At 41.3% G+C, this 17,467-nt stretch overlaps 1 protein-coding gene across 4 annotated transcripts in view; it reads right to left on the bottom strand.

The window, feature by feature from the left end:
• The window catches only part of ASIC1 (acid sensing ion channel subunit 1), a 381,195-nt gene that overhangs the window by 104,363 nt on the left and 259,365 nt on the right, over positions 1–17,467 (bottom strand). Inside the window, exon 1 of one of the 4 annotated variants that reach the window (XM_073613153.1) lies at positions 6,857–7,900. The exons of the other annotated variants lie outside the window; for them this stretch is intronic. Coding sequence (XP_073469254.1) covers positions 6,857–7,444 — 588 coding nt within the window. The 5' untranslated portion in view covers positions 7,445–7,900. Of the gene's footprint in view, positions 1–6,856; positions 7,901–17,467 lie in introns of those variants that run through there. 4 annotated transcript variants of the gene reach the window in all.

The raw sequence follows: 17,467 nt of genomic DNA, 5'->3' as shown, positions 1-17,467 counted from the left end.
TAGGAAATATTGCAATAAAATGGAATCATAATTAAATCAAACACATAATAAGAAATCAAGATAGGTCTACAAATAATGAGTCTGCTTTTAATATAATGGTTTTATACTAAAAAGTACAATTTCCCATCAGGTAACATTAATCCTCCACAATGTATTGCACATTTGGAATTGCCATCTCGGAGCACTATTAGTTTAATAACATTCCCTCCACATGACAGCTTCTATGTTGGAAAAAAATCCCCATTTATAACACAACAGTTAATTAGATTACTTCCATCCTGTCTACAGTAAGTGGTGGTGAATCGGCATACTTTGTAGCACTCTCTTATGAAGGCACAGCATCTGAGAAAACTTGAACTATTCCTCCATAAGTATACCAGAGGATAAATAAATGTTTAATGGCAGTAAATCCTCAGATGAATACTTTCATCTCACATGCTCTTGCAATGCCGGTCCCTTGGTGTTGAAGTTTTGTTAAGCAGGGGTACAATCCAATGCTGAATAATGATTAACAAAAGTCTGAAAATGCTACAAATAGCATTAGGAATTCAATAATCCCAAGAAATGTTTGAATGGCAGGATGGAATTTGGATCAAGTTGTTAATTTCCAAAAAAAGGAACGGCAAATACTTTTACTTGGGTTATTGTTTTCAGTAAAGGTTGAGGCAAATAAAGGTGTAAGTGCTTTTCTTGGCTATCCATCATGTTCCAGCTATTGTTTTTTTTTTTAAATAAAAGCCAAATGGTGACTGGTTGTTGTGTTAATCTGTCTGATTAGATATCAGAGAAAAATATTAATTAGGATAATACCTGGACAGCAGGACAATTCATAATTTCTTGGTGGTACCTATTGAATCCGTTAAAGTCGAACTATAAAACTTTTTTAACATTTTGGGTAGACTAAGGGAGGGTTGTAACCCCTGTCAGTTTTTTTTGTTTTTGCTATCTGTGTCTTATTGGGAAGATTTCCCTTCACTTCATGTCCCATAACCAAGACAGGAAGTGAGAGGAAATTCCTGCAAATTAGGGGAATCCCTTCAGGACCCCCGGGTCACTCAAACTGAAGGTTTCACCTCTTTTACTTTCCTAGGGACAACCCAAAATTTGGGATTTTCTTTTACTTTCACTTTCAATGATAATGGTATTTAGGACAAATAGAGAGGATGAACCTGACAGCAATAATGCAGACAGTAATAAAAACCTGACAGGTGTTCTAATCCATCTCTACTTTAACTAAAAAGAAAAAGTTTTGCCTTTAGTTATACTTTAAATCCAAACTTGTGTCAGTTTCCCTTAGGGCAAGTTCACTTTAAGGCTGGGTTCACACTAATACTACGCGACAGTCATACGACTGTCACCCTACTTTGCTCTGCGACATTAGTTCTACATCAGTCCTACATCTATCCGACTTGAATGAACAGGATACTACTTTGATCCAAATTTTTGATAGTTTGACTTTTCCTTTGACCAATCCAAACAATCCCAGTGTGACATAAATTCCTTTTACTGCTGCTGCAATCACCATGTCGGATGTCACAAGTCGGATGGTTAGGACAAGTATCCTACTTTGATCTGACTTCAATGATAGTCAATGAGCTGAAGTAGGACCAAAGTCGAACCAAAGTAGTGCAGGAACCTTTTTCAAATACGGACCGACTTGTGTTGGACCAGTTAAGACAGCTCTCATAGGAAACCATTGATTTAGGCCGGGTTCACACTGGTACGACACGACAGTAGTACCACTTTGGATCCGACTTTTCCCTGCGACTTGAAGTCGGACATGTGTCCGACTTCAATGAACAGGGATCCGCATGCCCTCAACATGGGGGGGTGGGTGCTTTGGGGCAGGAGGGCCCGGTGTCCCCCACCCCAAAGCACCTTGTCCCCATGTTGATGAGGACAAGGGCCTCGTCCCGACAACCCTGGCCGTTGGTTGTCGGGGTCTGCGGGCGGGGGGCTTATCGGAATCTGGAAGCCCCCTTTAACAAGGGGGTCCCCAGATCCTGGCCCCCCACATATGTGAATGAGTAAATCCCCACGCCAAAAAACAGCATGGGGGTCCCCCCAAAATCCATACCAGACCCTTATCCGAACACACAGCCTGGCAGGTCAGGAAAGGGGGTGGGGACGAGCGAGCGCCCCCCCTCCTGAACCGTCCCAGGCTGCATGCCCTCAACATAGGGGGTGGGTGCTTTGGGGCAGGAGGGCCCGGTGTCCCCCACCCCAAAGCACCTTGTCCCCATGTTGATGAGGACAAGGGCCTCATCCCGACAACCCTGGCTGTTGGTTGTCGGGGTCTGCGGGTGGGGGGCTTATCGCAATCTGGAAGCCCCCTTTAACAAGGGTGTCCCCAGATCCCAGCTCCCCACCCTATGTGAATGAGTATGGGGTACATTGTACCCCTACCCATTCACCTAAAAAAAAAATGTCAAAAATAAAACACATTATACAGGATTTTTAAAGTAATTTATTAAGGCAGCTCCGTGTCTCTTCCGATCTCTTCTCCCCTCTCCGGCCCTTCTGCCTCCTCCACTGACGTCTTCTGCTTCTCTGGTTCTTCTCCCTTTGTCTGCTGTCTTCTGCCTCTGCTGGGTCTTCTCCGCTATCTTCTCGCTCTTTTGCTGGGTCTGCCCCACTGTGTTCTCCCTCTGTTCTTCTGTTCTTCCGATGTTGACTCGATGCTCTCTCCTGCTCTAATGCTGGGTACACGGTGTGCCACTACTTATAATGGCATGGGGCTGGGTCACCGGGTGATGTCATCCGGAGGCCCCACCCCTTATGACATCACCACCCGGGACATGATGGGGAGGTGAAGTCATAAGGGGCGGGCCTCCGGTGACCCCGCCCCATGCCAATATAAGTAGTGGCCCAGCATTAGAGCGGGAGAGAGCGTTGAGTCAACATCGGAAGAAGAACAGAGGGAGAACACAGCAGAGCAGCCTTAATAAATTACTTTAAAAACATGTGTAATATGTTTTATTTTTGACACTTTTTTTTGGTAAATGGGTAGGGTACAATGTACTCCATACTTATTCACATAGGGTGGGGGGCCGGGATCTGTGGGCCCCCTTGTTAAAGGGGGCTTCCAGATTCCAACAAGCTCCCCGCCCGCAGACCCCGACAACCAACGGCCAGGGTTGTCGGGAAGAGGCCCTTGTCCTCATCAACATGGGGACAAGATGCTTTGAGGTGAGGGGATGCAGGGCCTACCCTGCCTCAAAGCACCCACCCCCCCATGTTGAGGGCATGCGGCCTGGTAAGGTTCAGGAGGGGGGCGCTCACTCGTCCCCACCTCCTTTCCTGACCTGCTGGGCTGAGTGCTCGGATAAGGGTCTGGTATGGATTTCTGGGGGACCCCCACACCGAAAAAACCCTTTTCCTTAAAATCCATACCAGACCGAAGGGCCTGGTATGCTCTTGGAGGGGGAACCCATGCCATTTTAAAAAAAAAGTCCAAAGTTCAAAGTCGGATTACTTAAGACGGCGATCCGACTTTGATCCGACTTCAGTGATATTTGATGGGCTAAAGTAGGATCAAAGTTGGAGCAAAGTAGTGCAGGGAGAATTTTCAAAGCCGGACCGACTTGTGTCGAATCAGTTAAGAGGGCTCCCATAGGGAAACATGGATTTTCACACGTCATGCGACATAAGCTCCCAATGTCGGAGTGTTTGTCGTACCAGTGTGAACCTGGCCTGAACCTTCTATTAAAATCAGCTAAATATATTCCAGGTGCAACAAAACAGAAGGTGCTCCAAGTCTTATAGTTTGATTTCCTTAGAAAACAGCCACAGCTTGAGTAGAAAAGCGTGCCAGCATGTTTTGCTTTGTGTAGGAGCAATTGTTTCTCTGCAGAGGTCAGACACACCCCACCGCAATTAAAATTGAAGTGCCACACTACTGCTAAGAGGTCCAAATACAACTTTACTCCAATAAAAGTCAGGGGGACAATTCAAAGAGTATCCAAAGCGTTTTGGGGGTCCAAAAGCAACCCCTTCATCAGGGCTTGATTGAACACACTGTAAATGGACTAGAAGTAAGTTGGACTTTAATTTACTTCTTCCGGTGTGATTATAAGCATAGGCCTTGTCAGCATCTGGTTTGGCAGGGAATTCTTGAATTGCCAATAGAAATTATGTTAAAGTAACTTAAAGCAGAACTCCGGGCAATTTTTTTTTCTCCATGTCCTTGTTGCTGATCTCCTACCTTCACCAACTTTGCCATCCATGTTCTTCTGAGCTCTGTACTTCCTCTGTAAAAGGGTGCTGAACTTGCTGAAAAACCATTATTGCCTGCTGACTTCCTGTTTGTAAGACCGCTGGCGGGGAGGAAGCAAACATATTGTGGGTGGAGGGGGTCTCACAGCCCCCCGGTCTGTGCCGCCCATGGAGAAGGTGTCCTCCTTCTCCTCTCTCCTCCCTCCTCCTCCTCTGCTCTTGCCAGTCACCGCCCCTCCACTATGTCCCCCCGCCGCACCGCCCCCCCCCCGCCGCCGCCCGCCTGCTATCTCCATGCAGAGCGGGGATTATCATCGCTAATTACTTGTATGACACATCGGGGATCTCCCACTGTGTCAGGTATTGTTATATGAGAACACCGATCGCTGATCTCCTGCCTCCCTCCTGTATAGGAACAGTGCGCTGTCAATCATAATAACGGTGGGAGGCGGGGCATCAGTGTTATCATATACTCGATCAGTGTTATCAGATCCCCGCTGTGTCATACAAGTAATTTCTGATGATAATCCTGGCTTTACACTGGTGGTCCCTGACATAGTGGTCCCATGGTGGTCCCTGACATGGTGGTCCCTGACATGATGGTCCCATGGTGGTCCCTGACATGGAGGTCCCTGATATAGTGGTCCCATGGGAGTCCCTGACATGGTGGTCCTTGACAAGCGGCACTGATGGTCCCTGACATGGTGGTCCCTGACAACCAGCACTGGTGGGCCCTGACATTCGGCACTGGTGGCCCCTGACATTTGGCACTGGTGGTTCCTGACATGGTGGTCCCTGACATGATGGTCCCATGGTGGTCCTTGCTGGCATGTTTTTATGTGACATCACCATGAGTTTGACTGTTTCTTCAATTTCCTTTGAACAGCCCCTGTGAGGAGAGTTCCTGGTGCACATGCAGTACAGTGCAGATTGTCCCAAAGCCTACTAGGATGTGTGACTTCAGTATCCCAGGAGACTTCAAGCAGGAGTCCTGTGGCGCCATTTTCGCCTAGGTGAGAAAGTAGGAAGTGCGGGACAGAGTCTTGCAAAAAAAAAGCCATTTAACCCCAAACAAAAAATTATTTAGTATGCAATTGTGTAACAGGGGAAGCGAAAAACAATAGTAGGTCCACTTTAAGCAAACTGTAATACTAATTCCGCGTACACACGGTCGGAATTTCCGACAACAAATGTTCGATGTGAGCTCGTTGTCGGAAATTCCAACCGTGTGTAGGCTCCATCTGAGATTTGCTGTCGGAATTTCCAACAACAAATGTTTGAGAGCTGGATCTCAAATTTTCCGATCGTATGCATACAATTCCGACGCACAAAATTCCACGCATACTCGGAATCAAGCAGAAGAGCTATTGAACTTAATTTTTCTCGGCTTGTCGTACGTTTTGTACGTCACCGCGTTCTTGACGTTCGGAATTTCTGACATTTGTGTGACCGTGTGTATGCAAGACAAGTTTGAGCCAACATCCGTCAGAAAAAAATCCACGGTTTTGTTGTCGGAATGTCCGATCGTGTGTACGTGGCATAAGTCTGCACATCTAAAATAACTTTTCTATTAGCACAAACAAAACAGTATAAATACTACTAGCCAAATGCTGGATGAGGAATGTTTATTCAGACTATCAATCTACACAATAACTTGGTTACCATTTCTTTGTTTTATGGCTTCACTTTATTTATTTTTCTTTATTTTCTATCCTCACTACATTCAGTACCTCTTGGCCAATTTTTCCTTTAGCTGCTCTCTCTGACACAACCCTCGGGAGGCCTTCTTTTCTGTGACCCTCTCTAATCTGTGCACCCCTTAACCATTCACTTGGGGAGCTGAGCTCAGCTTAGGAACCAACAAGAGTCCAACCCTGGCAATTGCCAGCTCATTCATTTGCAACATGGCACCAGTATTCCCCTCATGGCTAATGCAACTAGGCTTTTGCAATCTCCACTGCCATTCTGCAAGAATACATATATATAGTTTAACCCTCTTACATATAGTTTTTAGTTTAACCATCTTACAAAACAATTCCACTTGTTTTCTTCTCACTTTTGGAGAAAACCGCTTAAAATAACAGTGTAGGTCAGTATTTCACAGAGACCAAATCAGATTTCAATTTCTAACACCAATATATTAAAAAAAAAGAATTTATGACTTGCTGGTGCTACTTTTTACACCATGTTTTTAAATAAATCATATATCAAAGGGTACAAAACGCTATAACATAGGCTAACCTATATATGCCTGTACAGAACATATGTGGAATTAGATGTTAAAACTGTAACACTTTAGTAGAACAAAATGTTCAAATTATACTAACATCTACTGTGTAGCTGACCACCATCAACTGTGTCATTTTATTAGCTATTTTAGATATACTCAGTCTAGAATAGAGCTGATTGCTATAATTACTTGGCAGAAATTCATACTTCTGCTAACTATAGGAAATCTGTTTCAAATATCTTAAAGTTTAAGAACCACCTATAGTTTCACATAGATATTTGCACAAGTTGTCCATAGACCATTTTTACAAGCAAATTTATATTTTAGGTTTTTATGTGCCCTTAAACAGAAACATAGGTGACTTTGTTTTTTATTCTACCCTTAAAATGAAGGAACTTTGTATTTTCTTACCGGGATAAAGTCCTCAACGTCGCATTCTCTTCCTTGAAATCGGCAGCCCAACATCATTTCACTAAGTTGGTGAGAAGAACGGTCAATGATATCATACATATCAAATGGACCTGACCCGTACTCCAGGGATGGGTCAGTAACAAAGCTCTCATTACCACCCTCTGGGCTGCCTACTAAAGGAGCTAAGTAGAGTAACTCCGAACTAGAGAGCTGAGTAATTCGAAAGCGGTTGTAGTTACAGAAAGTAATTGCTGGGAAGATCATAGCATCGGAAACCATCTCATCAATTATAGTGAGAAGTGGATACAATCTATAGTAAGCCACACGTTCCCAAACTTGAGACAAGAAGAGGCAGAGAGAAAGCAGGAAAGTGCAGACCCAAACAGTGCGCCGGACTCCCCACGGGTCTTCGGTGACAATGTGATTTAGTCCATGAAGCGTACAGCTGCTGGCAAAGGCAGCAGGATCTAATAATGCACCGTCCTCCTCAACTAAGTTTATTTGCTCTGGTTCAACTTCACTGGCTCTCTTTTCTCTAGGCTCTTTGTCTGCGGACACAGAAATTGTGCAAAATATCTGTATAGGCATTCTTCAGCTTTAAATCTATGTGAAATTGTTTTTTGTTTTTCTGGTTTGAGAATAAAAGTCCCACAACAGTTAGCAGTCTGAAAATCAGATAAAATGATAACCACTCGCTACCCCAGGTTCCCTCCGTTGGCATTAGTCTAAAAATAGATGTGCTTTCTTTACTCACACAGCAGACATCTCTTCCATGTATGGAGGTTTCTTTTTTTTTTGTTATCTTGTTGCCTGAAAGCTGATCTTCTTTACTTCTTGCCCCTCTAGATGTTGACTTTCCTTTCCATTAGAAACTAACAGACCTTAGATGCCACGGAGAATAGAGGTCCTCTGTTCCTGTGTGGTAAGATGGTAGATATAAAACTAACTCTGTGTGATTGTAGTTGAGCATTGTCTCTGCAAAAGGCAGCAAGCTGATCCAAGAGAGCTATTATTAATAATATATGAAGATCCCAGCAGCCAGAGAGGTACAAAGTAGGATTGAAATTGACAAGGGCAAAAGAGTTTTGTTTGACGAGGAACATTTATGTTGATTATCCCGGTACAAATGCCAATGAATTTCTTGGGTAAAATAATTCTTATGTATTTTTGTTGGAGAGCAATCATCCATCAAGCAATAACGATTCCACCCTTCTTTTACCAGGCAGCGCTTAATGCAAGTTGTGAAGGTCCTATGGGTCATTTTACACAAGCCCAGGGGACAGATCAAATCACAACTTTATTGCTGCATTAGGAAGACTGAATCTCTAGCATCTCAACGGTAGAGATGCACAAACTGCAAACTTTACATAATTAACACAGATAAGAGGAAAGTATAAAACAAGCTGCTATCAGGACACCAAGGGGCTGCAAAATTTAGTTTTTCCTGTCTGTAATGAACCCATTAAGGGATATTTATCAAAGAAAAGAAAATAAGATGTCAGCATGCCAATGATTTTGAATCTATATACAGTATACTGTACTTCGATAGTGGAGTGATTAACAACTCTGCTGTGGTTTTTTTTCTGTGTTCAATTACAGAGATTTTCCTTTACTTCTTAAATATTAGAACTTGAACTTGAAGTAAGGGAAATGCTCAATTCCTACAAAGTGATGACTTTTAGATTTTCCCTCACTTTCGGTGTTGGTGAAAATGGTTACCAAGGCAAATAGAGACGGTAAATATGCCCAGTACAGGTTTCAGATTCTAACCATTCAAGTTTGTACATACCCAAGATAATAAACCAAATGGTTTATCTATATTTATGTTAAAACACAGAATGAAGGTGCAAAACCAATATTCCAAAGAGCGATATACCTATTAAAAAGGTCTATATAAAGAGATTGAACCAATCTCCAATTAATAGTCCATGTATCAGATGTATATTATGCAATATTCTGTTACTATAAAGTCCATTTACTGAGGGCAGCAACCAACATGGAAACAGAAGCAGGTTCCAGAAACAGCTGAAAATGATACAAGAAAAAGAGGCGCCTCTAAGTGTAGGAGTATTAAATAATTTGATGGAATTTTATTTCCATTAAATTGTTTGATACTCCTACACTTAGAGGCGCCTCTTTTTCTTGTATCATGTTCAAATATATTTATGTTATACTGACATAAATGCTAATGTAAAGGTTTCTTTAATCGCATAGTTAAATTATATTATTCTGACACTGAAAGGTATCAATTGCTACAGAGCTTTCACTGCTATGCTAGAATCAGTGACTTATTTGATGTGCAAATATTGTCTGTGCAAACTAAGCCAACTCATTAAATAGAGCTTTACAGTTTTTGTAAGCTTCCAATTTTTACACCTGTAAGACGTTGCCTAAATAAGTTCATTTTTCAGGGACATATACCTGTTGCCACATAGGAGATACGACGGTATACATCCTTACAATACATGGACAATGAATAAAAAATACTACACAATTGTGCTTTATTTAAAGTGGATTTGTAGCATTATTGTATACATTTTCATTATTTTAATATAAAGTTCAAATTATCATTTTTGAAAACATGATTTCAATTTTTTAATCAGGCAAAAATGAAATACTGCATCTGTACATGCCATATTTATGATTATCAGGTAAACGATATAACTTAAGGCTACTTTTTACATGTTAATCATATTTATTCATATACAAGGTCTATTGTTTACAGATCACAGTGAAGCTCAGATTTCTTACACAGGTAAGTTATGTCAAGGGGTAATTCCTCCCTATTGCTCCTTGCTCTGTATGGCTGCATAAAGAGTTTCAATTAGACATAGAAAGTGTGAAAGGAAACAGCTTCTGCTGTGCTCTCTCTTTAAAAAATCCCAGAACTCTGTGACACCAGTATCATGGATTAACCATGTATTAGATGTTTATTAGAAGATGTTATATAAATAATGAAAAATATAAAATGCATTGGAAAAAAAAACACATTTAGAAAAAGTAAGCAATTAAATTTGATAAAAAAGTAAACAATAAACACACCGTAAAATCAAAAGATGCATTGCATACAGAACAATATATGGGTTAGCTTGCTCTTGGTCAGTTCATTCCAGTAACACATAATGGTAATGTGTCCAGTTAGCAACAATGAGCAAATGTGAACAAATCTGCACATGTACTGATTATCTTAAACTTAAAGCAGAACTTTAGTCAGAAAATGAAGTCCTGCTAGATCACTTCAGGTTGTCCCCTTTTGCAGGTGAAACGTTATTGGTAACTAATCCTGGCACATTTGGCTCTTTTGGTGCCCAATAGGTACATGTGAAGGTCCCAGACCCACTTACTTGATGATAAATGTCCCAGGCACATTCCTTCTCAGGGTGAAAGTCCTTTTTTCCAGGAGGTGGTGAATTAAGGGCGCCAGTCACTTTGAATACATTTTAGATGTTTTAATAATGCATGTGCATGAAAAGTGGAAAGGAGGGTGGAGGGAACACAGGATACCTGAGGGTTCCATTAACAATACACAGTCTCTGGTACCATACATGGTCTTCTCACTAATATCAATCCTTCTGTCACAGAACTCTGCTGGCTGGAATGCATCTCATAAATGTGGCTCCTTGTCAACTGAGGTTCCTGTGTATTCTCAGTCTTAGGCCCCTTTCACACATACAGACCGTTCAGGTCCGCCTGTCAGTTTTTCAGGCAGGCCTGAAGGGACGCTCCATTCACCTCTATAGAGCGACGGATGTCAGTGGTGACATGTCCGCTGACAACCGATCCACTGCGATCCGCTAAATGCAGAGGGATGGAAACCCTATTTTCCATTCGTCTGGCGGATCGGATGAAAATGGACAAGCAGTCTGTTTTTATCTGATCCCCCATAGAGGAGAGCAGAGCTCTGACAGGTCCGTACCTGCACATCTGCCCTGTCATCAGGTTATCAACTGAGCGACCCCCGCTGAGCAAACGGAGCCCTTCAAAAACGGACAGCCCTGTGTGAAAGGGGCCTTAGGGTACAAGGCAGGACAGCAGTGTGAAGGTTCATGTGGTGCTTCCCTGCTGGGTCAGTCACTCACCATCCCTGTGGTAGGACAACCGCAGCTTTGCTTCCTCAATGGCTAGTAGCACTTCATCTCAACCAGCAGCTTAGGGACACCTCCCATGACAGGAGATCCCTCAACACTCCATACCTCTAGGCCCTGAGGCCTAGAGGCCTAGATAAGTGGATCACACAGACATCCTCTCAGGGAAAGTACCTGAAGGGAAAGAGAACGAGCAGGAAGTGACTCAGATATTAAATAGCTCTCTCAGCATGCACAGCAAGCTCCCCAGGCCTGCTGATTGGCCAGGTATTAAATATCTATAATGTGCAGTAATAACTCTAACACACCCTGGTGGAGAACACTCACACATCATGTGACTGAGAATAATCACTGGATACTTAGAGTGCACAGCCAGCACACAGCTAAGCTGACTAACACTACACTAACAGATCACAATACACAGCAAAAAGAATTTAGGAAATCACTACATCCCTACACAGGTATAGCTATGTAAAATCCAAGAATACGCTGTCTCACCCTGCTCTGCACATGCTCAGTTGCTTTCCATTTTTAGGGATGCCGCGTACACACAATCGCTCATTCCGACAACAAAATCCATGTGGCCCAAACTTGCATACACACGGTCACACAAATCTTGTCGGAAATTCCGATCGCCAAGGACGCGGTGACGTACAACACGTACGAAAAGACGAGAAAAATGAAGTTCAATAGCCAGTACGGCTCTTCTGCTTGATTCTGAGCATGCGTGGAACTTTGTGCGTCTGAATTGTGTACACACGATCAGAATTTACGACAACGTATTTTGTTGTCGGAAAATTTGAGATCCAGAGATCCAGATCTCAAATTTTGTTTGTCGGAAATTCCGACAGAAAATGTCCGATGGAGCCTACACACGGTCGGAATTTCCGACAACAAGCTCCCATCGAACATTTCCCGTCGGAAAATCCGACCATGTGTACGCGGCATTAAAGTGGAATTAAACCCTCCTGTCCTTTACAGCCAAGAAAGCTGCTTCTGTTTGATCTGCAACTACCATGGTGCTTAACATGCGATCAGTTATGACACCAGACATTTAATGGCTTGACAGTTTGGTTGTGGACACAACGAAATGTGACAGTTAGCAATCCCGGCATTGTAGGAATATAATGTTTTTTTTTATGAAACCGTTAAATTGATGGGTTTAGTTTTGCTTTATGATTTACTGCTGTTCAGGGTGCTCCTGGGCTTCAGCAAAATGGCAGCCTCCAGCAAGAAGAAAAAGGAACAATGCTGGAAGCAATTTACAGCACACACTAATTTTGGTAGCATAATTATTATGTGGAATGTATGTTCCTTGCTAAAGAACATTACTTTTTTTATCACGCTGTTATGGGTAAAGTTTCGCTTTAAGACAAGTCAGGATCTATACAACAAAAAGGGTGTTTCCTCAACTTTCATCTGCCACACATCACCCTTGTGATTTTTGTGCCAGTTGAGTTCTAACTGTCATTCTATTGCTGTTCAGAGTTGGGTTTACACAGTATCAGCTATATCTTTCAGGCATACCTCCTTCCTATTACCTAAACCTAGGGTTCAGATCTGCTTTGGAAATGAGCAGGGTAATATGGGAGCTTAGGCAAAAGTTGATTTTTTGGGGGTATATTTGGAATAGATAGTACTCCATTCCATGTTCCTTGAATTGTTTCTCTTTTTTTGGTGAGTATTTGATTATTTGCATACTGTTCTTTCACTGTCTGTGTTTTATTTTTGTAGAACCACCAAAAAAAAAGGAAAATATTGAAGCTAATGAAAGGCCAGAATAGTTGAAACATTCTGTAATCCTCAGGGGATTTTAAAAGCCTAATGTAGCCTAAAACAAAACACAAAAACTACCATAATATTGCCTTTCCAATCGACTCCAATCCATTTAGTTGAAATGGCAACATTTTGCTTAAGTTTCCCGATTTTCTCTAAAATTTGGGGAAAAACTCAAAATTTCACTTTCCCCTACTGTACTAAGCAATGATGACTTTCCATTGCACTAAATGGTTTTCATTGCATTTTCAAGATAGACAGCGTTCAGACTTTAGAAATTCATATATGTCAAAGTATCATAACTTTTATATACACTGCTACTAAAATATATATGTGTAGTACTCATATAGGCATGGCGGTATTCAGTGAAGTCCAAATGAACAGTCCTGGGGGCGGACACAGGGGACCCAGATCAGACCAACCAACCAACCCCAAGAAAAACTAGGTATCAATCTCAAAGACTCATAATGTAATTTATATCCAACCACATCAGAGGGATCTCATTGTTAAAAGGTATCAGTCAGGAGAAGGGTACAAAAGACTATCCAAGGCATTCGATTTTCCATGGAACAAAGTGAAGACTATCATCATCAAGTGGAGAAAATATGGCACAACAGTGACATTACCAAGAATTGGATGTCCCTCCAAAATTGATGAAAAGACAAGAAGAAAAAAGGTCAGGGAGGCTGCCAAGAGGCCTACAGCAACATTAAAGGAGCTGCAGGAATATCTGGCAAGTACTGGCTGTGTGGTACATGTGATACCAATCTCCCGTATTCTTCATATGTCTGGGATATGGGGTAGAATGGCAAGACAGAAGCCTTTTCTTACGAAGAAAAACAACCAAGCCCGGCTACATTTTACAAAAACACATCTGAAGTCTCCAAAAAGCATGTGGGAAAATGTGTTATGGTCTGATGAAACCAAGGTTGAACTTTTTGGCCATAATTCCAAAAGATATGTTTGGCGCAAAAACAACACTGCACATCACCAAAAGAACACCATACCCACAGTGAAGCATGGTGGTGCTGGTGGCACCATCATGCTTTGGGGCTGTTTTTCTTCAGCAGGGACAGGGGCCTTAGTCAAGGTAGAGGGAATTATAAACAGTTCCAAATACCAGTAAATATTGGCACAAAACCTTCAGGCATCTGCTAGAAAGCTGAACATGAAGAGGAACTTCATCTTTTAGCATGACAACAACCCAAAGCATACATCCAAATCAACAAAGGAATGGCTTCACCAGGAGAAGATTAACGTTTTGGAATGGCCCAGCCAAAGCCCAGACCTGAATCTGATTGAAAATCTGTGGGGTGATCTGAAGAGGGCTGTGCACAGGCGATGTCCTCGCAATCTGACAGATTTGAAGTGTTTTTGCAAAGAAGAAATGGCAAATATTGCCAGTTCAAGATGTGCCATGCTGATAAAATCAAATGGTGCTTCAACAAAGTATTAGTTTAATGGTGTGCACATTTATGCAACCATATTATTTTATTTTTTATTTTTACTTCCCTCCAGATTTCAGTTTCTTGTTCAACTGAGTTGTACAGTTTATAGGTTGCATTAAAGGTGGAAAAGTTCTGAAAAGATTTATCTTTGTCTCATTTTTTAAGATCATGGAAACCTGACACTTTAACGGAGTGTGTAGACTTTTTATATCCACTGTATATATTTATGTATTTTTTGTAGCAGTGTATATACAAATTATGATATTTTGACATATACGAAAATCTAATTTGAATTTATATATCCGATGTAACTAGTGTCATTCCAGAAACTACTGTACAAGCGAAATGCATTGACCAAGAGAAACGCAAAGCATGTCTGGATGATAATGATATGTGTACCAAACTTTTTTTTTAAAAATATATAAAATTATATTTTATATACAAATATGTCTTATGCTGTGCTTAAAATCCTTTTTTTTGTACCGTACAAGGTTCCTTGTCAGTTTCTTACTTATGCATTGACTGTTGGATGTGGCAAATTGAAAGCCCAATCTTTACTAGCGTTCAGACATTGCTACTTTTAGAAAGGCCAATGAAGTTCACAGAAACAGACATTTTATTTTTCTCCATGATTTTCATTACTAATGTAGCAGTACAGCTTGCTGAGAAATATTGTTTAAAAGTTGACATTTCCAGCAGGATTTGCATTGGGATTATGGCTATTGTACAGTAGTGCTTGGACAGTAAACATTAGCATTAATGAATAGATCAAGGTTTCAGGTAAGTGTTAAAAGTTAGCTTGGTTGTTAGTGGTTGAGTTGAGGTTTAGAGTGATTTATTTAGGTTTTTTGGGGGATGTACACACATGCTGAAAATTTTTGCGCCAATGCTGCCATGCCAAAAACAAATGCGCCATGCACTGAAAATGTACTGCTTTTCACTGCACTGCATAAGCAATACAGTAAGCGGAATGCCATGGGTCTGTTTGACCTACAGTTTTCAATAAAGAAATATGAATAGGTCCTAAGCGGCAATCTTATCAGCTCATTCTCTTTCAGACTAACCATAGATGGGCAGATGTCTCCCTCAGAACAGCAAGTTGGGAAATATTGGCCCATTAACTAAAGTACTGGAATCTAACATTTTTTTGTTAGCCGTGCACCATAGACTGAAGGCGTGCACTGGCAGTCAACACCTTCCTTCTCTTTTCTAATTCAGAAAATGCAAGACTCAGCTGGGTCAACCAGAGATTCTTCCAATCCACCAAATGCTCTAATTTCAGTTTTGGATAAAGGCCAAAGGGTTGAATCATGCATCAGCTTATTATATTGATCTGGAACTCTAGCGGTGAGATCTCTGTATCTAAGATCCTGGATCTGTGGGTGGACTGACCCTTTATGATGAATACAGTTCAGGCAGGTTTACAATTCCATATACTGAATGTTTAAAAGATCACTATGTACAGCCTCTGTACAGGTTTAACTACATTCCATCAGGAGATTGCTGCTAGACAGTAAATGTTCTGCAATGCTTCTAATACAATGTGCTTGTGAGGCTTGATTAATTGGTATTTTTTAGACAGGGAGATAAGCCATTAGGTGATGTGAAACTCCAGCTAAATGTTTGAATTTGATATGTGCAATTCCCGTTCTCATTTATTCTCCAGGGAGCAGTGGAAGTACAAGAAATGCCACCCCTGCATAAAAAAAAAACTACATTATTCATTTTATTAACCTGTGAGTGGGGGCAGGGTCACTGAGATGTGAAGGAAATACATACATGCCATCAGCTAGGTTTTATAGACGGGTGTGAAAATCCTTAATATTAGCAGCGACTTAAAATTTTTCAACCAAATAGTTGAAATGTTGGATTTTAATAAATTAGATAGTTTTTCATCTTAAGTACTCTTTTTCTTTGACAAAGTAGCAATTTATTTACCAACACAAGGATCTACATGCAGCTTTCCACTTCCACAAGACAGTTGACATTTTCAATAATACACAGTGTTCAACCCCATACGCTCCTTATGTTTGATTATTTTTTAATTATCTCTGGCACTGGGATTAAATTATCCAGTCCTCAGCTCTCAAGAGGCACAAGGCAGATCTGGAGCTCTGCAGGGAAAGGGTTAATGGACTGAATCCCCAGGCAGAGATTGCTGAGTAAAATTAAATGCACCTACCCCTCCCCTCCCTTTTAGTTACATGCTATAAAACAGCCTTAGTCAGCACTGGAAAAAAGGAGACACGGATCATATACACATAAACATATCCCAAAGGATACCAACAATTCCTATATGCTGAGTAGAGATAAGCGAATTTCTAAAAATCTGCTCCACCAACACTTTGCCCCATGATAAAGCTTAAGGTCTGAATGTCCACCAAGGTTCACAAATTTTCCCATTCTGGGTTTATAGAATTCATTATTTTTTTTAACTCTTCTGGCAAAACAAGAAAACATGATCCCTGTGAAATTCCCACACATATTGGTTGTATTTCACTTGACCAAGCTTCTAATAAAGTTATAATAATAATAATAATAATTAAAAAAAACTTGTTAAGGGCATTGGGGTAAATCAATTTTTTTTTGTGTAATAAATTTTTATTGAAAAGTATGAAACAGTTTACAATGAAATAAAGGTACATTTCCTCAGTTAGCTTATGATAAGATAACCAAAGATGGAATTCCTCAGCTGCAACCACTCCACTTGTTTCCTTCATTAATAAAAGGTATGGGTAGAGAAAATTACTCCACAGGAGACATAATTGAAAGGCTCCAAAGTGTAGTAATTTTACCTAGTGGTGTAAAAAAAAAAATACAATAAGGTATTGCACTCACATGTCAATGTGCCTGCAACCGGCACTGGTGTGTACAGCATGTGCGGATAACAAATTGCTCCTCCGGCGCTGGCATGTGATCCGAGCCTCATTCTCACCACCAGCCTGAATAGGATGTCACACCGGACCTGGAGGTGAAGAATCCCTGCTCTGATGCCCATTTCCTCGTGATTGGCATCTATCCGCACATGCTGTGCACAACAGTGCCGGTTACAGGCACATTGACATGTGAGTGCAATACCTTATCTTTTTAACACCACTAAATAAAATGACAACACTGTGGAACCTTTTAATTATGTCTCCTGTGGAGTCATTTTCTCTACCCATACCTTACATTAATGGAGGAAACAAGTAAAGTGGTTCCAGCTGAGGAATTCCATCTTTGGTTATCATAAGCGCATTGTGACCTTCCTGTAATAAGGGGTCAAACACCTCTGGTGAGTTCACACTTGAGCACTAGCGGTG

This window comes from Aquarana catesbeiana, linkage group LG02, assembly GCF_042186555.1.
Source record: "Aquarana catesbeiana isolate 2022-GZ linkage group LG02, ASM4218655v1, whole genome shotgun sequence".
NCBI lineage: Eukaryota > Metazoa > Chordata > Amphibia > Anura > Ranidae > Aquarana > Aquarana catesbeiana.
This window is presented reverse-complemented; position numbering and strand designations above follow the sequence as displayed.